At 47.7% G+C, this 24004-nt stretch overlaps 7 protein-coding genes across 7 annotated transcripts; 4 read left to right on the top strand and 3 right to left on the bottom strand.

Annotated features, from left to right (window-relative positions):
* Positions 1-993: 993 nt before the first annotated feature.
* Positions 994-7387, top strand: BKA67DRAFT_675964 (uncharacterized protein). The gene is made up of 13 exons (XM_046108794.1): positions 994-1525; positions 1580-1690; positions 1739-2505; positions 2548-2786; positions 2845-3606; positions 3800-4069; positions 4122-4605; positions 4675-4981; positions 5040-5388; positions 5440-5641; positions 5701-6360; positions 6502-6992; positions 7093-7387. The coding sequence occupies exons 1-13, from the start codon at positions 1364-1366 to the stop codon at positions 7275-7277; spliced, it is 4989 nt and encodes a 1662-aa protein (XP_045960214.1). The 5' UTR covers positions 994-1363; the 3' UTR covers positions 7278-7387.
* Positions 7388-8082: 695 nt separating this feature from the next.
* On the top strand, positions 8083-9731 carry BKA67DRAFT_534855 (uncharacterized protein; the record flags this gene model as incomplete). Its single annotated transcript, XM_046099927.1, has 6 exons — positions 8083-8097; positions 8194-8873; positions 8933-9072; positions 9220-9272; positions 9364-9394; positions 9718-9731. 6 exons carry the CDS (start codon positions 8083-8085, stop codon positions 9729-9731), a joined length of 933 nt encoding a protein of 310 aa, XP_045960213.1.
* A 5201-nt stretch (positions 9732-14932) lies between these two features.
* Positions 14933-16028, bottom strand: BKA67DRAFT_516524 (uncharacterized protein; the record flags this gene model as incomplete). The annotated part of the gene is made up of 4 exons (XM_046097819.1): positions 14933-15089; positions 15180-15342; positions 15419-15635; positions 15720-16028. The coding sequence occupies 4 exons, from the start codon at positions 16026-16028 to the stop codon at positions 14933-14935; spliced, it is 846 nt and encodes a 281-aa protein (XP_045960212.1).
* Positions 16029-16555: 527 nt separating this feature from the next.
* Positions 16556-17769, bottom strand: BKA67DRAFT_675954 (glutathione S-transferase). The gene is made up of 2 exons (XM_046108793.1): positions 17273-17769; positions 16556-17196 (listed from the first exon to the last, which is right to left on the bottom strand). The coding sequence occupies exons 1-2, from the start codon at positions 17324-17326 to the stop codon at positions 16588-16590; spliced, it is 663 nt and encodes a 220-aa protein (XP_045960211.1). The 5' UTR covers positions 17327-17769; the 3' UTR covers positions 16556-16587.
* Positions 17770-18176: 407 nt separating this feature from the next.
* On the bottom strand, positions 18177-19868 carry BKA67DRAFT_562237 (chaperonin 10-like protein). Its single transcript, XM_046102587.1, has 5 exons — positions 19403-19868; positions 19321-19343; positions 19144-19260; positions 18516-19075; positions 18177-18454 (listed from the first exon to the last, which is right to left on the bottom strand). Exons 1-5 carry the CDS (start codon positions 19532-19534, stop codon positions 18249-18251), a joined length of 1038 nt encoding a protein of 345 aa, XP_045960210.1. The 5' UTR covers positions 19535-19868; the 3' UTR covers positions 18177-18248.
* A 169-nt stretch (positions 19869-20037) lies between these two features.
* Positions 20038-21294, top strand: BKA67DRAFT_562236 (uncharacterized protein). Its single transcript, XM_046102586.1, has 2 exons — positions 20038-20304; positions 20385-21294. Exons 1-2 carry the CDS (start codon positions 20109-20111, stop codon positions 21203-21205), a joined length of 1017 nt encoding a protein of 338 aa, XP_045960209.1. The 5' UTR covers positions 20038-20108; the 3' UTR covers positions 21206-21294.
* Positions 21295-22699: 1405 nt separating this feature from the next.
* Positions 22700-23883, top strand: BKA67DRAFT_534850 (uncharacterized protein; the record flags this gene model as incomplete). Its single annotated transcript, XM_046099926.1, has 2 exons — positions 22700-23294; positions 23354-23883. 2 exons carry the CDS (start codon positions 22700-22702, stop codon positions 23881-23883), a joined length of 1125 nt encoding a protein of 374 aa, XP_045960208.1.
* Between the last annotated feature and the right edge of the window lie 121 nt (positions 23884-24004).

Genomic DNA, 24004 nt, shown 5'->3' with positions numbered 1-24004 from the left:
CTAGATTATATATTTTTAGCCGAGGTCGGCACAATTGAGCTTTAGAAAGTCTATAACTAGCAATTCTCGTAACCCGATCACACAGGGACTGTTCATATTGGGCATGAACTCGCGTAGTAACAATAATATAGCCGTCGAATGGTCTATTTTCCATGGGATACCCAGTACTGAATGACCGTTTAAACTGGTGTAATGCTTGCATAGACTGCTCTATCTGACTGAGCGTGTAGCAGGGGTTCTGTCAGTATTGTTCCAAAACCTCTGGAACCGGGTCGGGGCAAAAGCGACAAGCGTTCTTGGCTCACAACAAGCACTACATCAGCTCCACCAAATTAGTTACCGTTGAAGATGTACCAAAATAAAGGGTCCGCATCGTGGGTCAAACTAGTGTACTGCGGCTTTCTGGGGATCGTGTTTAAATTTTCCGAAGTGTGATAGAACACGACAAAATCTACGAAAAGAAAAGAGAAAAAAGCACATAATCGAGATCTTCACAAGTAATAAATGAAACATTTCAACAGTTTCTCATGTTTCTACCATGTTGCAAATATTGCTGAGAGCGTAGGACATCGTGCAAACTCTCATGCCTGCCGCTTGTCAGTAACTCCACCATACAGAGATGCCTCAGCCTTGAAAAGACCCTGGGCGCCGATATTCTCCACAAGTATTTGGTGCAGCTAAATCCTAATTGAGGGTCTTTATAAGTGTTACGCGTCCTTCAAGGCTAACCCGTCAAGCATCCACTGCGGATATACAGATGGTCCACTAATTACCTGTTCCTAACATGCCCGGTGGATAGAGAATCTAACCTTACTATTATAGTTACGGATAGTCATATCTTTGGCCATCTACAACATAAGTTTCTGGCTAGAAAGCGGGTATTGCTCAATAGCGCGAAGTCGGTGACATTTCAACCCCGCTCAAGCCTCGTCAGCACGATAGGAATTTCTGGGCTGTCATCAACTTCGGAAAATTAAATCCGAGTTTTGATCCGCAACATCTAGTCTGGAGCAGGCATGGGAATGCCCTTGATACTCCGGAAGGATGCACTTGAGCCGAGTTTTTGTCGGCCCTTTGGTGGACATGATTCGATTTTGTCTGATATTGTTCCTAGGGTCCCATAGTGCATGGCCTAATTTGTGCGTATAGCAAACTAGATTCGGATCATACTTCCTGTATTGGTCCCCATGGGTATCAAGACTGGAACATTATTTTATTCATCTGTTGTCTGTGTTCTCTTAAGTACAGGGAGTCCTGTGATCTCAGCTTACACTGTCACTCTTCTGCCTAACTCTCGCAGCTATCGCGAAACAGTATTGGGTTGTTGGTCAGTCCTTAAGCCACGCTCTGACATTCTTTCATCATGTATCGTCAGACAATGGCACAGTCAAGTGTCACAGTCACTCTTTTTCTAATTTCACTTTCATTTCTCTCTCTGGCTTATGCACAAACCTATTACTGCACCGAAGACATCGGTTGTACCAACGGCGCTTGTTGTGGCCTTGAAGACGGCGAGACGCAGGGTGTGAGTTTAAGTTCTATTGATTTCATGTGTCCCAGTAGTTAACAATTTTCTCAGATATGTGGCTATGGACCTGAATATTGTGGGGATACCTGTGTGAGCAACTGCACTGCAACTGCTCCTTGCGGTAAATATGCAGAGGTGAAAGGCACCACTTGCCCCTTGAATGTATGAACCGCAGTTATTATTTTGATTTCTTTCACTTACCATGGACAGGTGTGCTGTTCTGCCTATGGTTTCTGTGGAACAACTTCCGACTTCTGTACTGTGGTTGACGACGATGATGACCACAGCTGCCAGAGCAACTGCGAGTCCCCCACCGAGCCATCCTGCTCCTCCAATAACGTGCTGAAAAAGGTTATTGGGTACTACGAATCCTGGTCCACAAGTCGCGTGTGTGATTCTTGGACGCCTAGCAACATTGCCGCCTCTAGCTTGACTCACATCAACTACGCCTTTGCCCTTTTCACCGAACTCGATGACGATGAATGGGCGATCAGTTGGGACCAAACTGACGAGAACGATCTAGCTGAGTTGATTAGCGAATTCATCGACCTGAAGACTACCAATCCAGGCCTGTCATGTTTCCTTTCCATAGGAGGGTGGTCCTTCAACGATGGAGATACGGCTGACTACTGGTCCAGAATGGCGTCTACCGCAGCTGGCAGAAAATCTTGGTCCAAGTCAGTACTCCATACAGTCATGGAATATGGGTTTGACGGTGTCGACCTTGACTGGGAATATCCAGTGGCCAGCGACCGAGGTGGCAGCGAAGAAGATGCGGAGAACTACATTAAGCTGCTAAAGGAGCTTAGGTCAGTATTCGATGAAGAAGGGACGTCTTACGGCATCACTTTCACGATTCCCACCAGTTATTGGTATCTTCAAAACTTCAATATCTCTGCCATGGTATCAGAAACAGGCGTCAATTGGGTGAATGTTATGTCCTATGACTTGCATGGTACCTGGGATGGTAACAACGAGTAAGTTCAAGTAGGAGTCGGGTAATTTTCTTCTCTCACCAGTGGATCCAGATGGACAGAGTCAGTGCTGGCGGGACACACCAATCTCACAGAGATCAAGATTGCTTTAGATCTTCTCTGGAGGAACGACGTAGACCCCTCTAAAATCGTTCTGGGAATGGGATTCTATGGGCGCACTTTCACATTGGACGACACCGAATGCAGTACCCCAGGTTGTGCTTGGGCAGGAGCCGGCCAAGCTGGCGATTGCACTGCCACAGCAGGTATACTGTCATACAAGGGTGCGTAGTACCGTCCTATTGAACGATAGAGGGATCATTGATACTTACTATGTCTCAGAGATTGTGGAGCTGATGGCTGATTCGAACAGCCTCCTCGTTTGGGACGAGGATGCTGCAGTCAACTATATGACATATGGCGAGGACCAGTGGGTTTCTTTCGATACGAATCAAACGTTTCAACAGAAGATTGACTTTGCCAACGACCATTGTCTGGGCGGAATCATGATCTGGGCTGTGGACCAGGATACCTACGACTGGCAGGCCCTTAGCGCCCTGCTTGATGACGACGTCAACGGTGATTCCCTCCTCACAGGCGGAAGCGAGACCACATCCACGAAAAAAGAATTGGCCACTGCCTATTCTGCTTACACTGGTGCTGATTGCTATGTTACGGACTGTTTTGCGTCTGGCAAAGGCCAATGCCAGACGGACTACAGCGTCTTGGAGTATGTTCACGATGGTTCTTACGGTGTCATTGAGAACCTAGACGATGATATTTGTGATGAAGGCGACTATCGTATGATTTGTTGTCCTACGAGCGCAATGCCGGAAGGCTGCCTCTGGAGTGGTGATGATACCCTTTACGGAGACGGCATGTGCGCTGGCGGCACCTCTGCTTTTTGTGGCACAGGTAAATATGAACTGATCCAGGACAGCTGGACAGAGAGTACTGGTGATACTAAGTGCGTTGTTGGGGCTCGTTCTCTTTGTTGCAACACCAACACCGAGCTCGAATTGTGCTCCTGGACGGATTGTATGGGGTCCTGCTCAGACGACCTCCCATACGCCTACAAATACGAATCTTATTGGGAAGGACCAAGTAAGTGACCGCGCTAAAACTCCACTGTTTTGTACTAATTTCGAAAAGACCTCAGCCCTGAAGATGAGCAGTGTGAAGACTATCGAATGTATACGCTCGGATCCACAGCGACATTCTGTTGTCCTTCTGAAAGTACAGCGCTTCTGTTGCCTGGTCATCTCGGTTTCAATCATGCTGACAATACATTTCTTAGATACTTACAAGAACTGCGAGTGGAAAGATGGTGACTACTGCATGGACACATGTCCAGATGATAAAGTCTTGATTACGCAGCGACCAGGAATCGTGAATCCTGATGACGATACAGATACAAAGACCTGCAGTGATGGCTATGTCAAACTCTGCTGCGATCCGCCAGACGCAACCGTTGATCTACCTGTTGACCCAGAGGACCTCTTCCAATACCCGGATGACGACGACGTTAGCTATTACTATAACGTCGAGGAGAGTTCCAATGAGGATGGTAAGAAGCAGGTTCATCATCAATACTTGAATGCTACTAACCAATTTTATAGCCACCAATGACGATTCCAAGGACCCTTTTGCCCTTGTCATGATCACTGGCGATACAGACGCTTATGATGAGTCTCTCGTCGACCAGTGGACCTTTTTGGATGAGGACTCTACGGAGATCACTAAACGCGACGTCAATGGAAACACAAAGAAGCGCAGCATCTTCAAAACGGCGACTGACACGTTCGAGAATGTTGTGGAAACACACCGCATTCGGTGCAGCTCCCTCGTTAGATACAACAATGAGACAGGATGCCAATCTATTTTCAACGGTGGTGCACGAAACACAATTGTCAAGATGCCGGACCACATTGGCGCTGGCCCGTATGCCCGAGTGGTCAGCCTTGAACGGATCCTGTCAGCCAAGAGAGACACCACTGAGGAAGAGTTTGAGTTGGTCACCGACTACGACCTTGCTGCCGCTTCAGAGGAAGATAAAGGCAATGTAAACTTCCGTATAGACTACACAAACCTTCTTGAGTACTGGTAAGTCCCATCCCGTTGCTTAAATACTTCTAAGTGTGGTAGAAGCTGATCAATACGTGGTTTTTCAAGGGACGAAATCACCGACTCACCTGCAGACCGCAAGAGATGGTTTGGTTCTTTTAGTAATTGGCTCAAGAAGATGACTACCATCGTCGAGGACGAAGAGGGTAGTCTTCCCTTGGAGTACGAGAAAACGCTCAAGCTGTTTCATTTCCAGAAAACCTGCCCAAAACTCGGTACCTCCACACTTGACCTGGACGCCAACATTCATATTGGGCTTTATTCCCAATACGGTTATTATTTTGAGGGCTCGATTCTTCCGGTCCCAGAGTTGATCAGCGCCTACGCATACTTCTCCATTGAGCCAGCGGCAGCTGTGAGTTTACCCTCAACGTCTCGCCAATCACCGTAGGATAGTCTAACTTTGTGTTAAGATTCTGATGACTCTCCGTGGAGAAGCGACTGTGCAGACAAGCAGCGACGTCGTGAACATCATCAGTGGTGTAGGTCTTCCGGGTCTCTCTATCAAGGGTCTAATCAGCATTGGTCCGGAGTTTGCCTTGACTGGCTCCATGGATGCCTCTCTCAGCGTTTCGGGAGAGATCAATGCGGGTGTCTCCCTCGCTTTCGATAAGACGACCGTCTACTTTCCTAACACGGAGGACGCTGCTGCAGATGATGCCGAGGCTGGCTCCGATGGCAACGCCCTGGCCGATGCTAAAAAGACATACTCGGTTGACGCCTCTCTTGATGCCGCAATCTCAGCTACTGGGAACCTGGCCCGTATGGTTTTACCCTTACATTCTTGTGCTTTACCTGACTAATATTTGTTAGTTTCTCTCACGCCTGAAGTTAAGTTCGGCATCTCTGTACTAGGTGGCACACTCATGGAAGGCTATGTGACCGCCGGTGTCACCAACACCATCGAAATGGGAGTCAGCGCATCGACGAGTGCAAGCACCAGTGGCGATGTGTCCGCAGAGTTTTGTTACTGGGCTGACTATACCTATAAGATGTTCATTTCAGCTGATGTTTCGTAAGTCCAGTTGGCCAAAGTCTCCGCTTTTCTGTCGTGTACTGATTCTTGGCCACCAGGTTTGTTGATGATCTCATCTACTGGGGTGGCGCATACGATGTATACTCTTCAGATGAACCACTCACCCTGGTTGAAGAGAAGTGTTACGCCTACTCGAATTCGGACTCGGATAATGCCAAGCGCAGTACGACCTCGTTGGTCAAGAACAGCACCGCCAGCTCCGGTTGCTTCAGCGGTCTCATCAATTGCGGTACCGAGGAAGACGAACTCAGCTGCGACTCAAGCAGCGACGACGACAGCACCGCATCCAAGAGAGCCTGCACAGTCGATATACCGGCACTTTTTTATAACTGTGACTTCATGGGAGGTAGTCAGAGCTTCACAAACCTGAACGAGAACACGCAGGCTGCCGTTCCCTCGTACACCTTCATTGGAATCTGTGAGAACGTTCGGAACTACCTCGACAGCGGTGTGACGCAGACACCAAGTGGCAAGGCCGTCGTTGCTGGTTCCAACTGGATGGAACTGACGTACCTTCCTAGCGGCGGCAACGGCGGCAATCGCGCCGATGCCTGCAGCGCTGTGTCATCTTCTTGTGCCAGTACTAAATCCGCCATGTGGCCCACGGGTGTATATAATGCAGCCGTTAATAAGCAAAGCTACAAAGGGATGGCAGGGTACATCGATTCCATCTCGTGTGATGAGTTTCCTTTCAATGCGTAAGTCAACATGTCTCGTTTTGCGATACCGCCCATTCTTTCTTATTCAAGTTCGGCCTTGTCGGTGCTACTAGCGAAGCCCATATGTTATAACAGCTATGGAGTAATACTATATTTCTAGTACTTATTAACTAGAAATAGGTCCGAAGAAGGCGGCAACGGTGCTGAAGCAGCATGTGTCCCTGTCGAGTACCAAACGTACCAAGGCCAAGTCAACGCGAAGATTCCCCAAGTCTACGACATCACACTTGGTAAGAGATGGGATGATGGGTCGTGGCCAAGCAATAATGAAAGGAAGTACACTGTCACGCTTATGTATGGAGGGACTAGCACCGTTGCAGGGCAGAGTTATATTGGCAAGTTCGCTGGATCTGTCGACAGCTCCTCTACTTGGAAAATCACGAATATCATTGGTGGCATTAACCTCATGAGCACCACCAACTATAGAATTGGCACAACCACTGGCAACAACGGTGTTTGCCAGATTTTGGGTCAGACAGTGAAGTCAATTTCCGGCAGCAAGAAGATTAGCAAGTGGAAGACTGTTGCTTGCAAGATCACGTTCACAAGTGCGGACTCTCTAGACAAGCGCGGCCTGGACTCTAGAGACGGCAATAACTGGGTAGTTGAGAGTAAGTCACCATTTCTAACACCTATACGACGCCCTTGTTCTCTATCATCATCTATACTCTTGCCACAAACTATGAGAATTGGACGCTAACAATTTGACAGATGTGGAACTGTTACCAGGCTGGGAGAAAACCTCGACTAATCCTGACGGCAGTGTGGATCCAGATGTGATCCCGGACAGCTCAAGTGAGGCAGAGGCTTTGGTGACGCCAGCTCCTGAGTTGGGTAATGCCAAAATTGATATCATGAGGCACTTGCACCAGCACATACACAGTAAATCTCATTAGCGACCAGAATGAATTCAAGACTCTTATCTTTTGTCTTTGGGACGAACCCTTGGTAATATAGGTAGGAGGCAGTAGGAGGCAAAGGTAGCCCCTTGGACAGTGGCGAGGCATGGCGTAGAAAGTTATCAAATACTAGCGCTAATGTTATTGGAAATTATTGTCATTCAGTCTTGACTTGAATCTACGACGAACATAGATCTCTGGCATGGGACACATCAGATGAGAGGTCAAACAAGGATCTATAAGTACAAGGCGTCCACTCACATCTAAAGAATGCTGCCTTAATCATGATTCCAGGGCTGCTCATATTTGAGTCGCTGTCCATCCATGCATGCGATTGTTGATACGATAAAGGGCCAAGCTCAATGCTATCGGCAGTCGCTGATCTGCTCAGCTGTGAGTATCAGTCTTTGTCTATGATCCTATGAGTCACTTTTTCCTTCAAGTCGCCGTGACCTCACTTGTGTATGGACCACTAGTTGGGCTTTTGGTGAGTTCCCTGGCAGACCTGGTACTGCAAGGTCAGAATTATGGGGAATGATTTCTAGCCCGACACTATTTCGGAGCTTCCACTATTATAACGGGTCCGAGAGATTGCAAGTACATACGCTGCCAGGCTATCCCACACCTTAGCCGCCAGCCCTGACTAGACTAACCTAGTACGTATAATCTCAGGTACTTTAAATAGCTTGAATTCCCCGTCAATCAAAGGTCACGACTCAACAATTCACGAGCAAAATATACCCAATGACGGACCCTATTAATTACTGGCCAGGTGGCATCCCTTCTCACATTCGATGCCATCATGAACCTCTCAATGGTGCCTTCAGCGAATTAACCAGGGGCTGGCAATTGTTTCTCGAGGTTCGAAGCACGCCTGGTAGAACACGATGAATACTTTACTAACTTGCTAAAGGAAAATTTCATGGCCCGTGATTCAAGAATCACAGAGAAAGACTTCGAGACGAAGCAGCGGCGCAAGCTGGTGGACCAATGGGCATCCATGAGCCAGGCGGACCGGGACTCGTATCAAGGCAGGGCGCCAGACCGCGCAGATGGTGCCTGCTGGTACCCGTACCAGCTAAAGAATGCTGACCCGCTACAACATATCCGACGCGGATTCGTCAATCTCATCGTCCAGCAGCCCCTTGACCCTCGAAATCGTGCACTGTGGACGAAGTTGTGCATTATGTTGTATCGCCTGGATGCCGAGGACACCGACCACAGTTTCGGCAAGGATCAAGTTGTCTTGGTGCATCCCAATCCTGCCAACAATACCGTGATTACGCCAGAAAACTACTATACTCACTGTTTCGTTGAGCCGGCTGACTTCGATCACATGGCCATGACGCTTCAGGGCACGGTCTTCTTCCATAGCTTCGACAGAGGAATGCTTTTCGCTGATCAAGAGTCACTTGAAACCGGAAGATTGCTTCTTTGCGATCTCGATAATAACGGTCAAGTCAAGACCTCATCTCGGATGTGGCCCCTCTGGACCTACATGGTTTATTGTTATGTTTTCGGATTAGGGTGGTACGGCAGTCGTGTCATCGATGAATATGACTACGCCAGCGGCGACGATGATGCAAACGCAGCGTAAGCCCTATCTATATTTTGTGGAATGTTCTGCGTCGTGATTGCTAAAATCAATGCAGTCTCAATATGGAGTTGCCAATCCTGGAACTACTTCAAGAAAAGCAAGAATACTTCGATAATGATGTAGATGTCGATTACTGGACGGAGGCCATTGAGCAATATGCTCCGGGTTACTTGGAAATGGAGGCAGAGGGTAATGGTATGGCGCCTGATTATGATTTTGCCAACTTTATGTATACCAACAGCCATATAGATCCCCGACGGAGCTTTCGGTTATAAGGAACGTTGACTCTATTTGAATACGGGACTTAATAACGACTGTAGCACATTTAATACGGTACCTCAGGGGGCCACCATGGCCTAAGTAGGAGCTTTTTGCGAGTTATTACAGCTTTGATTGTGAGTATTAGTCACGCAACATTTCTTTGCTGGGTTATTTTAATATGGCGGTGCTTATAATGGTTATGCGACTATGGCATTGATTCGCAAGCAAATGACCGAAGGCGATTCTTCGTCACAAGGTAAGTACCATGTCCAATCGAGAGGAAGTGCTTCAGTAAGGCAAGTTTTGTCGCCTAATTTAGGTCAATGCGCTGTCTCGAGTGAGCCTGTGCGGTCGACAACAAATTACACAACCGTAGAACTACATGTGTCGGACAGTCTTTCTAATATCAATTCACCACAACGCATCAATGCTAGGGCAGGCTTACTCCTACAGCCTTACTGCAACTATGACGTCTCTTGGTCGAGAAAAGAACTTCTATTTATAGGATATTCAATTTGATCGGTGTACTTGGATATATTTATATATCGTATTCTCATGAGCTATATACTACGTCTCCAGCTTGCTGGCGTTAGCGGCATTTTGCATGTGAAAATGCGGTTGCTTCAGGGCGGTGTGGCCGTTAGCGAAGCCTTTCCACGAAATACTGGCAGCGAGCTCGTAGTTTTATAGCAGATATTCTTGCACTTCTGGCAAGCATGTATGCTGTGCGGCCATCATACTAATATTGGCGACGAAATTATCTGAAGACTAGTGGTGAGAAGCTGACATGTACTTCGGCATCACTAATGATTTCTATTCCCCGCGATTTTGAGGTAAAGGCCGCAGTGGGATGGTGACAAGCAGTTTTCATGCATGGGGTAGAAAGTCTTCGGTGAGCAGCACGGAGCGGAGAGACTGCCCCTAGAACCAATATGCCTAATCCCCTTCGGACCTTTCTGTGGAAACATTTTTCCTCTCGCCCCCAACCACTCTCATCCATTGAATAAAGGTCTAACAATCTCATTCTGATGCTCGTAACAACCCTGTAGAATATTATCTTGATCAAAGGGTGTATATTGATCCTCCGTACAGTGTTGTTGATTGGCGTAGTCCCTCAACTATTCTGAGGGATCCCCGAAGGCTCTATTAACGGTGGACCGTGCACCTTAGGTATCTACTTAATTGGTACACTAGGTAAACCATCGCATTCATCCTATATCGGTATTGTAGAGTATGTTATTTACTTTGAGAGTTGAGCACTTTTACGGAATTCGTGAGCGATTTTCTTTTTACTTACTAAAGGTCAAACGGGGTCCAGTAATTGAGAATAATAAAAGACGGACATCGTCTATCTATTAAAACTCCTTCTATTCTCAGCAGCGTCGATTTACATGTACCAATCTATCGATGATTGTCGATGCATTGGCTGAGCCTATAATCCAATATGTTTCGAATCTATAACTTTTATCAGATTCATCATGTTTTCAGCAAACAAAGTTCATATCCAAAAGCGCCTTATACCGGAACTCCGATACACAGCAGTTCGGACTTTCAATCCAGGTTTCAAATACTACATACATTATCACTTGTACACGATGTGGCTCCTTATTTGCAACGATATGTATACTCTGCCTACTGTTGGGGTTCTATTCGCAATCTTAAATGGGTCAGTGGCCCAAGAGCTCTACAGTCACCATCCATCACATTTTAAAACAGGTTTCCACGCAATCCCAATCATGATGTTATGGTCTTGGAGTGCTTTTTTGGTCTCCAACTTACAGAATAAACTACGAGGTTGCGCAGAAGATGCCATCAACAAGTCATGGAGACCAATACCGAGAGGCAAAATCAGTGAACAACAGACTGTCCGGCTCTTGTACTTCCTCTATACTCTTGTGGTGTGCATGTCTGCTTCTATAGGCGGCTTAATAGTATCTGTACTGGAGCTAGCTGCGTGTTTGTGGTATAATAAGTTCAGAGGCAGCGCTGACCCACTCCTGTAAAATTTCTTGAACGGAATTGGGATCACATGTTTTTTGGCTGACCCTCTCAAAATGCTTCTACAGGATCCAACAAGCCACAATGGCAGACTTTTGCAATGGCTTATCGTACTTGCATGTGCTATAGTCATGACAGTTCATGTTCAAGACTTTCGAGACATGCCTGGTGATCGAGATACTGGGCGAGTGACCGTTCCTATTGCAATAGGAGAAACAAATGCCAGAATCCTTGCAGCTATATCAGCTGCTTGATTAACATACATTTCGTGTTAGTTTGGGAGGCTAAAACGCCGGATTGCGTCGCGTCATTGGGTGCAACAATGGTGTTGGATATCATTCTTTTTAAATCGATCTCATCAATCAGACGACTTTTTTTGCAAAGAAATTATGGTTCATCTGGATACTGAGTTTTATCTCTGATGCCGGTTCTGAAAGTACACATCTGATTGGGGGAACTTCCATTCCGATGGGACCACATATACGGGAACTCGTCATGCTGCATTGCCGGTGGGATCTGGCGGGAAAATAGGGCTTAACAATCAGTCTTGATATTGCCATGGACAAAATGGCTTGGTCCATCATTCCACTCATTCCTTATGTTCATTTTCACAAACTTTCTTCCTAACAAAAACTCGCTGCAAGTCTAATGTAGTTCCCGGTATCTTTCCTTATGAAATTGCAACAGGATGGATTGTGCAAGACCAAATTCGGTCTAAAGTCTAAGCCTGCTTGCGCATGTTACTACGAGACAAACTAGATTCTCCGGATTAGACCTACGCGACTATCATTGCGTTCGAGATGATGTAATCGCGATTTTGGAATGACCGTGTGCATCAAGTGTAGAATCAGTTTCCGGGTATGTAATTTATCTTACACTAGGTGTCATCATTGGGCGTTTCAGCCAAATAGTTCTGATAAGTGGACAGTTTCGCAGCGACTTGGCGGGAGGTATTGCATGGGCCCACTCGCAGTATTGCATGTATACACTTCTCGACCTATAGAATAGACACCCTCGAGATTTGACCTTGAAACCCGATCGTAATATATGCCAACCCTCCGATAGTTATCCGTAATCTTTCGTGCGAAAGAATGATTCCGCAAGTGCCCTGGATGTTGTTCCAGATAGGAATCATCAAATATGCCGATAATTGCTCATCAGAATGGTTGTGGTATACTTCACCCCAGCGTATATTGCTGATATCAGCCTGTCTTACTCTAAAATATGCTTTCATTCGTTCTGGGATTGTGCATCTGACACAGAGGTATCCTCCATTGACTTCTCCAAAAGTACCGTTTGTTTTGGGGCAGACACCACATCGAATTGTTCCGAACTCATCTCGAATGACGAAGCTCCTTGCATCACTAGTCAGGAATAAGTGAGGAGTAACCTGCTTCTGACAGCGCCATTAAGAGATTCCCACGACCAGGACAAAGCCGCAAGAGCTTCAATTTTTGGTCTCCTCGCAGACCGACGCACGTGCCAAAGAAGGTGCCATTCCAGGCTATTACGCCTCAGTCCCGCAACATAACCGCTGTCGTAGGGTGGAACTTGGTTGAGGTATCCAACACTATTGGCTCTAGCAAATAGATGGGCTACACCGTAGATGGCAATCAATTTGTCTTTTGGATATGATACTTCAGTTTGCGAGTAAACGAATGCTTGGCCATTGTTTAGCCATGTGTTCGGCTGCTTTTGATTCGCTCCATTGTACAATTGAAACCCGCAGTGGTGCTGCATTCCAAGTCACCGCCGTGAGGCTTGATTTATTACCCTGGAGTTCTCGCCATTCCCAAAACAACTGCTACTTGCAAAAGTAGAGGCTTCTCAGGGCTAGAGGAGTCTCTTGAAAGCACCACCCCCGCCTCACAATTCATTCGTGTGACAAGTAGTTGTGACTACCTGGTTGACATTCAGATACAGTTCTCTTGAAATGTATGGCTGTGAGCTAGCAGGATTCACTGCGATCAATGAAACAGCCGAATGATTCGTCCTGTGCATCAGCGGCGACGAAGTTCAGATTACATCCAGAATAGACAGATACCATGAGAGAAGCTTCCATTGCCCAGTCTCCTTGTCGTTTTGAGTTATGCAAAGTGAGCTAACCAGATAAACTGATATCGCACCCGGCGCGTAGCTATTATGGCGTGCTGAAAGGTCTTCGTCATGTTCTCTGAGAGTGCCTCCAAGTTATCACGCGTTGTAACAAGGGCATGGATTGCTTTTACAACAATGGGTGTGCGCCAGATACTTGATAGAGTCGCTGTTTTTCATGTCTTTTGTGGCGCAGAGGCGAAGAGATCGTCCGTTCTCAGACACAGAAATAAGATGGGTCGGTGTGCTCGGAATTCTGCAATTGCCCCCCGGTAAAGAGCATGGTCTTGATTCTCCATATAATCAACAAACCATTGCCTAGCTTGAGACCATAACGCTTAGTAACAGTCTATGTTTGGAATACGCGAAGAATATCAGGGCCTTGGCCTAGATTTCGGTCAATCACTTTTGTACAAGCGGTAACGGATGATCAGGTGCGTGATGGCTTCAGACCCGTAGCTTTCGCTGTCGGTAATGTCATAACCAAATCTCTTTTGACAGCGAGATTGGCTTCGTGGACAGGCAAGGATTGTATGAACAGAGCATATGCAGTGCATCTGCTCGTCGTCTTGGGCAGACGAAAGAGAAAGGTGCATATTGTTGGATTCCACGTGTAGTTCATGCTGAAGATAGAAGTGTACGGCATGGGTGCAGGTTAATTGATGTATTGATGTAATGAAACTTAAAGCAGATCGTCACATTGATTCCCATATTTCCCATGAATTGTAAAAACGGGTCAAGCACATTTTGGTTGAATGGGCGTTGGTGCTCATTCGCAACGAGGCGGCCCAAGCCTAAGGTGCTCCATAAAGGCCTCAGCCGCACGATGCAGGTTTCTGCTTTGGTCCCCGCTGTGTGACTGACTAACACTGCAATGGCGTACCGGAAGATAACGCAACTTATGAGCCGAAGGGTCCATTCTAGATAAGCACAAATAAGTGAAGAAATCATCTAAGCAGTTCTAGGTCTTGCTGGATCACTGCCAATCAGACACAACCACTACACACCCTACTCACCATCAAGAGCTATCCACTTGTTGTAATTGGGAGCACAATCAGCAATAGCCAATCAACGTGAAGCCCACAATACGCATGCAGCAGGAGTGTAAACACGCGCTTCTTTCCGCTTTATTTTGTTTGTCCAGTACTACTTGTGAGAACAAGAGGTCAGAGGTGTATCTAGGATTGATTGATGGTTCTATTCGTGTCCTTATTTAGTGCACCCATCTCCTACGCCAACCCCTTTTCAAAGAATCGCTGCGGCCCCCCCGCCCCTACGGGTGATGATGAGCCACATGCAAGTACGCACCAACCGGAGACCCAATCAATACAGTACCAAATTAGTACATGACGAACTCCCATATTTGCAAGAATCTCTGTTCGCGTCCGTCAGGCATGCTGGTTTCAGTAGCTATCTTCTAATACGACACTAGGGGTTGGCACGGTAAGATTATGCATATTGTTTAAAAATTGCTTTCTCTACCAGTCGCTGTGAATGCAATTTCCAAAAGCGACGCTCAATCCTAAAGACAAAACAACGGAATTCAAGCAAACTGGGCTGTAGACAACCTTACGTAACGAGAAAGCCATATCAGGCAGTCTTTCATCACAACCGACCCAAGTGAGCTATCAGCCTCATTGTAGTGTTTCCTTGTATCCTCACTTCAAACCCACAGGCAGCGCACTTAAAAACATCAAGCAACCTAGAATCCCAGTGACAGAAATGCAACAGGGACCCTCTCCTTCTCATGAGCCCTCAAGAAACTCTCCATATCGACTGGCTTGATGTGGGGGAACTTGTGATTGTCGAGGTCCTCGCCGAGGTAGGCAATGCCGTTTATACACCAGTAGGAGAAGCATCTAGGTATGAAATTACGTCAGTTCATGCGGTGACGAAAATAATTGTCTGGCAGGAAAAACCATAGCGAAGAAACATCAAGGGAAGCCTACCCAGGGGCCCATGCCATAGCATTGTTGGGATCTTTTTCGAACTCCCGGTTGACAGTGTGATATAGTTCGTCGAGAGACCCTAACCGTTGCAGGGGGAGACTGGATCCGTAGACACGCTGGTACAGTTCCCGTATTTCTAAGATGCTCTTGCAATCTCCTCGAACTTGTCCTCTTGTTAGCCTACCGCATCGTGTTTCTTTCTGGAACACAGTATCTTGGAGAATCAAATTCAAACTTACATCGGAAAACACCCGATGCATTCTGATCAACCACGAGTGCCGCAGTATAAGCCGCAGCAGTCTCGTAGGTTGTGAGCTCCCACTTCTCATCACCCGTTTCCCAGTACCTAATTGTTTGAGTCTTGGTGTCAAAAACCTGGAAGTACTCGCTCCAAAACGTCTCTGTCAGCGCACCGACAAGAACATGCACACCGGCAACCCCCTTCTCTACTAGGTACTCCTTGATGATCTTGGCCGACTCCTTGGGGAACAGCATGCCAACAGGTATCTTGGTATAGTCGACGGCGAAGTCGCTAGGTACGAAGCGCGGGACGTCGAACTTGGAGCACGCGTCCACCAAGATCTTCTGGCCCCGAATCATCAAGTCTGGCTCGCCAAAATAGCAGCAAACAACGATATTGGTGCCTCGCACGAATTTCTCGACAGCTGCCACGTTGTCAAAATCACCCTGGACGACTTCAATATCGTACATTTTCAGCGCCGCTTGCGGGAGCTTTTGTTGGCTCCGGCAGAAGCCCTTGAGTTTCACCCCGGGATATGCGTGGAGTTCCTTCGCTACGCATTGGGCGAACTTGCCAGTGAGACCAGCGATTCCCACGACAATAGTCATGATGAACAGAGAAGTAAACTGCAAAATGAATACAATGGATTTGATAGTAGAATCGACGGGTCAGGTGACAGTGAACCGCGATTGAAATTACTTGTTGAGACAGATGTAGCGTATCGTGAAAAAAAGGTGGTGGGGGATTTACTGACTATGGTACAACGTATTTATATATGGCTAGAGGCGAACTAGCAGTCGAAAAATTTTCTACTTTCTTGTCCCGTTATACGGAGTTAACGGAACTGGATTTACGGTCCTCTAGGGGACATGGGCAAGTAATATATGTGAAATCTATCAGCTTCCTCCATAACTCGGAGATTAAATGAGTAACGAGGGCCCAGAAGCGAAAAACGTAGCTGCAAATTCCCATCAGGTGGTAACCAGAAGTTTACGGCTCGATGGAACTTCCTCAATTTCTAAACTCGCGGCCGGTCCTTAATACTATAGCACTAGTAACTTTGAGCAATATACTAGAATCACTCAACATGCTGAGAAGTGATGTTCTCATTTATTTTTGAATACAAGTTAATACTCTGTAATATTTGTTTAACCTCTCAAGTGATACTCAAGGGCGCTCCTTTCTGATCTCAATAAAATCTCCCTCCCCAAAAGCAGAATTAATGCGCTTGTCCTGGATCACTCGGAGGTACCACTCCGTGGTCCGGGTATATCTGCCCCTCAATTTCCTGTCCACGACCTGGCCGAAACCCCAGTACATCGCCGCCGCCATCGAAAGGTCTGCCAGACTTAGTTTCTCGGAAGCGATATACTGCGTACCCTGCAGCTGTCTCTCCACCACGTCGAGCGAGGAAACCAGGTGCTGCAGCGCAATTTTCTCGGCGTTTTCATCAAAATGACCCATTCCATATCGCCACAGGATCAGGGTCGTGAGCGGTCCGAACAGTTCGTGGTCGGCAAATCCGATCCATTGACGAACGACGGCGCGCTCATCGACACTCGTACCCAGAAGCTGCTCACATGCCCCGCCACTCTCAGCGGCATACAGGGCGATGGCGTCTGATTCGTAGAGTGTGAGACCCCCAGCTGACTTGAAGGTCGGAACGCGCGCCAGAGGAAAGTCGGCAAGGAACTCGGGCGTTTTATTGGTCTTTTGCATGACAAAATTGGGGGCATATTCGACCGTCCGACCATTCATGGCTGCAGCGGCTTCGATCTGGTGAGGTGATTATTAGCGAAAGGACGTGATTCATGGATGAGTATAGCCATTATGGGGTAGATCAAGATTGTACCTTCATCGCTCTGGGGTTGGACGGGTAGGTCCAAATAGTACCTAGGGAGCTCATTTTGACGGATCATTCGTTGGACAAGTTGATAAGTAAAAAGTAAAAGCTCAATTAGGAGCCGGCAGACTGCACGGGATCTCTTAAGCCCAAAAATCTATCGTAATGCTTGACTTGTTTTCGGCAGTCAGCTGCGGCAGAATTCTATAGCATCCTCGCCCCACGTCGTAATTGCTCTCTCGGTCAGTCAGCAGCATACAGACTGAGGCTCCATCGCTAGCCCCATCGTCATATATTCTTAGATTTTCGAATATCTCTTCCCAATGATCCCTGCATGCCTGCTGTACTTGTACAATTCGTTGATTTCTAAGCGTCCTCGTTTCCACCCACGGGGTCACCACGAACTAGAATTCCAACTGGACACTGGTATGAGAACATAGGACGTCAGTGCCTCGCATTAGTCTCGAAACAGAGAACAACGGTGCCATGACCTATAATGACACAGGACCGGGACGGGGGGGGGGGGGTTCGTCAGTAGGTTGCATGAAATTAGCGCGTCAGTAACTTGCATTAGTCTAAGGTTAGGTTACCTTAGTCGAGCGTTTGAACTTCGCCAGCCCGCCGCAAGCAAAAAGTGGATGCTTCGGCTGGTGCCGCTGGCAATTACTTCTAACCTAGGTAGGTAACACACCATCATGACAAAAGTGAACTTGCCATGTCTCCATGCATGGTGAGACGATCGGATTCATTGCTCTGCTACTAATAGTGACTGCGCTGATGATATCCCCGCGCGAAATCGAATATGACCAAAATGACCAAAGTGGAAATGGTAGATCAATCTAGCTAGAAGCTAGATAGTAGAAACTTTAGGCGTCTGTTCATCGTAGTGGCGGTCATAAAATTTGAAATAACTGGCTTGCTATGCAAACAATGTTTTTATTGGCAATGCTTTGCAGTGACAGCTATGGATTTATAATGCATCGCTCTAGAAGGTGACCACGACCTTCTTGGCGGAAACACCCTCTCGCTGTAGATCAAGCGCCTTCTGGATATCCCTCACGCCGTGGCCAGCTACGAGAGGATCAGGTTTGGCCTGGAATGATCCGTTGGCTAGTGCTTGAAAGATGAAGGTCTTCCAGATCCATACGCCGATATACTGATGAGGTTCCTGGATAGTGGCAAAGGCAAGCACTGTAAATCATTATTAGGCTGTCTTCTTCAATGGGGTGATCTAGACTTTAGGAAAACTCACCATACTCAGCATTGTAACGCTCAATATTCTTGTTTCCAGGTAGGACTGTGGCCACGGGTTGCTTGTGGCCAAGGTTGTCCAAGATAGAGGCTACGGCATCGAAACTAGAATCCATGCTTACGGCATCGTAGACGCCGGCAAAGTCAGTCCCGGTAAGGGCGTGGGTAACGTCCTCGATGACCGTGGACGACTTGTAGTCAAAGACAGCGTCAGCACCAAGTGATTTGACGAAACTGTGATTAGCGGCAGATGCTGTGGTAACCACTCTCACGCCCGAAAACGTTGCAAGCTGGATGGCAGTCGCTCCGACGGAGGAAGCACCACCCCAGATTAAGATTGTCTTGCCTGTCTTTTCGGGCTTGATGACAGACGGCAATGGAAGGTTCAGCAAGTGCTTTGGATAAAGACCGGCGCAAGCAGTCGAGAGGGCGAGAGGGAGGACAACAGCCTGCTCGAAGCTTAGGGAGTCAGGGATCGGGGAGATCAGCGCATCCGTAGCCACGGTGTAGTTCTGGAAGCCGCCATTGGCAGGGTTCTTCGTATGTAGGCCATGGCAGTGGCTGTAGTCATGGTGAATGTAAGTAACGTGGGTTAGGTTGCCACGGTGCATAGAGGGATCGAAACCTACGCAATGACTCGATCGCCTTTCGCGAGGCGAGTGACGCCGGACCCGACCATTTCTACGTGACCAGCCACATCGGTACCCAAGATGTGTGGGTACTTAGAGAAATAGAATCCATAGGCTCTAGTTCACGTAAGAACCTGAGACAGCATATAGTGGCTTGTGAAGAACTTGACAACATACTGGATTTTCCAATCAATTGGGTTCTGCAATAGACCTCCACGTCAGAAGATGATTCCAAGTGATATTTGGTGATGGTACCTACGATAGATACTGCAGCATTCTTGATGACAATCTCTCCCGGACCTGCTTTGGGCAGCTGACCCTCCTCGATAACCAAAGGGTATTGGGAGGCGGATTTGATCCAGGCAGCTTCGTTTTTCACAGTGCTAGTCATTCTGAATGATTTATGAAGGTGCAGGTTTATCTAGAGTGATGAAGGAGCTGCGAATTTGACTGGCATTGCAAGAAAACTGCCGAAGTCATTTATAGTACGAGACTCAATTGACTATTCCGGGCTAAATGGAAGAGCGAGAAATTTCCACCATGTTGAGATACGAGGAACGTCATGCATTAGTGCCCATGTTGCGTATCTCCGTTTCCACCGGCAGGAGTTATCGCAGCCTATAACGTCGAGTCTCGTACGAGATGCAGAAGTATATGACGGCGGGCAAGACTGGTATGGCGGAGGAGATTGTGGAAGCGTACCTTCACCTCATGAAGGAATATCAAGTGGATGTCAGCAGCCAGCTGCATTAGCTTTTATCCACTTTTGCTAAACTTTGGTCTAGGGGAAACCTTTCGCTATTGACTGAAAGTCAATCTTCTGAGCTAGGACAAGACCGTCTTGGCGCGCTTCGCCACACATCTGGATTACTTATACGTATGTAAACTGGAGCGGCTACTTTAAGCCAAGACTCCACCGCCTTCCAGATTTTTGTTTTTGCATCAGTAGGTTGCAAATCCACGACATGTCGACTTCGCCAGTTCCATTGCCTCACTGGGACCCTCCGCCTGAGCCAATAGGCCAGGCAATTGCCATCCGCTCTATCCCAATCCAGCTTATGCCCCAGCAAATCGACGGGGATCTCGGAGATGATTGGACGGGTATCAGCAATCCGAAAACCAGAAAAAAGCTGCAGGATAGGATCCATCAGAGGAAGTTGCGTTAGTTCTCCATTTATTCCATCCGCATTCCATCCGACAGGCGTTTTGCTGACTGTGGCAATGCATTCGGTGCGGAGCAGGTCGGCGTAGAAAGGAGAAAACGAAACTCACGTGCCAGCCGCCAGAAGAGACCTGCCATACGCTGGGTCTTCTGGGCTTGAATGGGACGTTCTATATTGAGTCTTCCATTCAGCATCAAACAATCCCACGTAGTCCGGCCAGTCACGTAATGCAATTGACGCCATACAATGAACCTCTAACGCTCGAATCGTTTACGGCCTGTGAGCCCGACCATGAGCGCACCGAAAGGTTCATGCTTTATTTTATCGCCAGAGTACAGCAGAGATTATCCTGCTCACCACGAGCAGACATGTTACTCAGCCTTATTCAGTTCAACAGCACCAGGGCACTCGTGGTGAACGCCAGAGCATTGGGTATTACTCGAGAGTTCATGGCGCCAGATTCCCGATCCCCATTCATAGCTCCAAACAACGGTGGCCTCACTTCGGACACTTCAATGCCCTCAAGCTTGAGGCCGACCCAGTTCCAACTCACTGTGGCTCATCACCCGTGGATTGACATCTTACCGTGGTCCAAGGTTCGTGATAACCTGCTGCTCCATGACGAGTCATCATATGACAAGAAAGAGCTCTGTCGCGACTTAAGAGGGTTTCAGAAAGTGGCTGGCAGCAACTACGGGGGTATAATTGCCTGGGGTGAGCCGTGGGACCCACGAGGCTGGGAGGTCACCGAGGCTTTTGCATCCAAGTGGCCTTGGCTGATCCAAGACTGTTATGAGCTATTGGAGTCTACTAACTCTTGGAGGACCATGCGAGGGGAATGCAAATGGACGCAAAAGGACCTTGGTCGGGAGCCAACTATGTGTGAAGTGACGGAATAATGGAGTCTTTATCTTGAATGGCAGTCCCGGGGCTTCACTATAAGCATTAAGTTTAATTACGTTAACAAATTGAGTCTTGCTCCTTCTAAGATGCTTTCAAGGATTTGAAAGTGCCATAACTATAAGATTCCTGTCGACAATAGACCTAGAGATACTCGCAATAACGAATTACATAGCTATATGCGCACAAGTGCTATCATCTGACATGAAAAAATTGCCGAAAGCTCCAGTACTCGTACCTGTGCCACCTGAACTTGCTCTGCAAATCCAGTATGTACTAGCATATCCACGAGACCTTTTCTTTCTATTCAACTTCTTTCCCGTGACCAAACTCCAGAAACAAATGCCGTACACTATTTCATGCTCCATGTCATCGAGTATCCACGCATTGCCCAGGAAACTGGTAAAAATAAGCAGAACCACATAACAAGAATCAGAGCGACGAAAACGTACATAATACCGGTCTTTGAATTACTATTATCAGGCCCGCTCTTGTCATTAAACACAGTAGACATGACTGTAAGCGCGATGGTGCCACCGAGGGGACGGCGAGAGAGACGAATGACGAGTAGGGGCTTAAGATATATCGCGCCCTAGGGCGACAAGCCCGTAGGCAGAACCGTAGTTAGGTATATGCTATGTATCCGCTTGACGGGCCTTGGCTTCTTGTTGTTTCCTAAGCTGCCTGACCACGTATATGATAAGGCTAGACATAGTGCTGTCCTTGATTTCGGGCGAGGTTACTTCTATAGAAAAGGTGGAAAGCTTTTAGGCTGAGAGAGACTTGAAAACCTATTCAGAGACTGCTGTCTTATTCTATGTCGGGGAACGACTTCTGGTGCAAACAGACAGAGTTGGTGAAATTCGGATACTGCAAGTCCCAAGGACATTGTACAGAGCTCATGGGGACTTTCAGCTCCGAGCCTTTTGTGGTTACCTCGAGGAACTAGCCCTGGGGATGTAGCAGGTGACTGGTTTTATTTTCTGCAATAGATGGTTTGCTCGACGACAAACTTATTCCTACGCCCCGAAGCTGGACTACGACTAAATGAGCTGTAAATCAAACATCACGCCCCGTCTCCAAACTCTTTCAACAGGGTATACATTATGATTGCACCATTGGTAGTAGTAGTAGTAGTAGTTGCAACATCAATTGATCTCTGGTGTACTGCTGCGTTAGCTTTTGGCGCTACTGCAATCGACTGACGCGCTATATTAACCAAGATGAGGATGAGGATTGTGGGTTTCATTATCACCTACGTCCAGCATACCACTCAAATTTCGGCCCGGTCCATATTCTTCCGTCCTTTCTCTCACGAGTCAATTAGTTTAATTCGAGTCTGGGATGCGGGTAGGGAACTCTTCGAGGAACAGTTACACATTAGATCGACCAAACGCCCGCAGATAAAGTTGTTTGTTAAGATTATGTCGATTCTGAGTTGAGCCAATTTTCTCTTCTTCTTCTTCTTCTTCTTCTTCCCATTCCCTAGAAATATGGCTCCGATCCGGCTCGGAATCATCGGCTTGTCTGCCACTAACCTTGGCAGCTGGGCTGGCGCCGCTCACCTGCCCTATCTCATTTCTCCGCGCGGCCAGGCCCAGTACAAAATTGTGGCCCTCTGCAACTCGAGCGTCGAGTCAGCGCGTTCAGCAATTGAGAAATTCCAGCTGCCAGCCGACACTCGAGCCTACGGAAGTCCCAATGATTTGGCTCAGGATGCTAACGTCGACTTCGTAGTGTGCAGCACCTGCGTTGACAAGCATTATGAGACGATCAAGCCGAGCATCGCCGCCGGCAAAGCCGTCTTCGTCGAATGGCCTCTAGCATCAAACATCTCGCAGGTCCGCGAGCTGGCTGAGTTGGCTGGAGAGCAGGGGGTCAAGTCTGTGATCGGCTTACAAGGGCCCACCGCGCCCTTCATTGATACAGTGCAAGATATTCTGAAATGTGGCCGCATAGGAAAGGTGCTCAGCTCTGAGGTGAGGGCGAGGGGAGGCACCAGTGATCGGGACACTATGCCCGAGTCTCTAAGATACTTTACGAATCTGGAAGTGGGAGGTAATGCGATCACGATTGGTTTCGGCCACCGTACGTTTTCCTTCTTGCGATTGTTACGAATCCATACTTGCTATACTGACACTCCTTAGTATGGGAATTCCTGCAGCATGTTCTTGGGGATGCCCAAGATATCCGTAGCCAGTGTCAGCTGCAGCGGCTCGAGGTAGGGCTTGTCTCTTCAGAGACGGGCACAGTCATTGAGACCGTCAAGTCAGATGTGCCGGACATTGCTTTTGTCACCGCCACGTTGAAAGGCAATGGATTCATTCAAGAAGGTGCTTCACTGCTCGTCAATTTCCGCCGAGGTCAACCATTCCCTGGTGAGCCCCATGTGACTTGGACCATCAACGGAGAACACGGCGAGATCAAGTTTACAGCCGAAGGGGGCACGACACCACGCACGATCGCCTCTATGCCAATCAAAATCGTGGTGCATGACTTTGCCACCGGTCGAGTCGAAGATATTGGCTGGAATTGGAATTCCTGGCAACAGCAGCTTCCGGCCGCGGCGCGGGGTGTTGCCGGACTTTATGATGCGTACGCCCGTGAAGATACCAAGGCCTATTCTGATTTTGATCATGCTCTCAAGCGCCATAAACACTTAGAGGCAATGTTATAATTCAATGAATAGGGCCCAGATGCCCCGTGTATTTCTGTTGGGGCCCTGCATCTCCACAATTATGCCCATCGCGAATTCTTGAGCACCATCCTTAAGGCCGTCCTCGACTCAGTCGAGGAAT

This window comes from Truncatella angustata, assembly GCF_020726525.1.
Source record: "Truncatella angustata strain MPI-SDFR-AT-0073 chromosome Unknown BKA67scaffold_3, whole genome shotgun sequence".
Lineage (NCBI taxonomy): Eukaryota > Fungi > Ascomycota > Sordariomycetes > Amphisphaeriales > Sporocadaceae > Truncatella > Truncatella angustata.
This window is presented reverse-complemented; position numbering and strand designations above follow the sequence as displayed.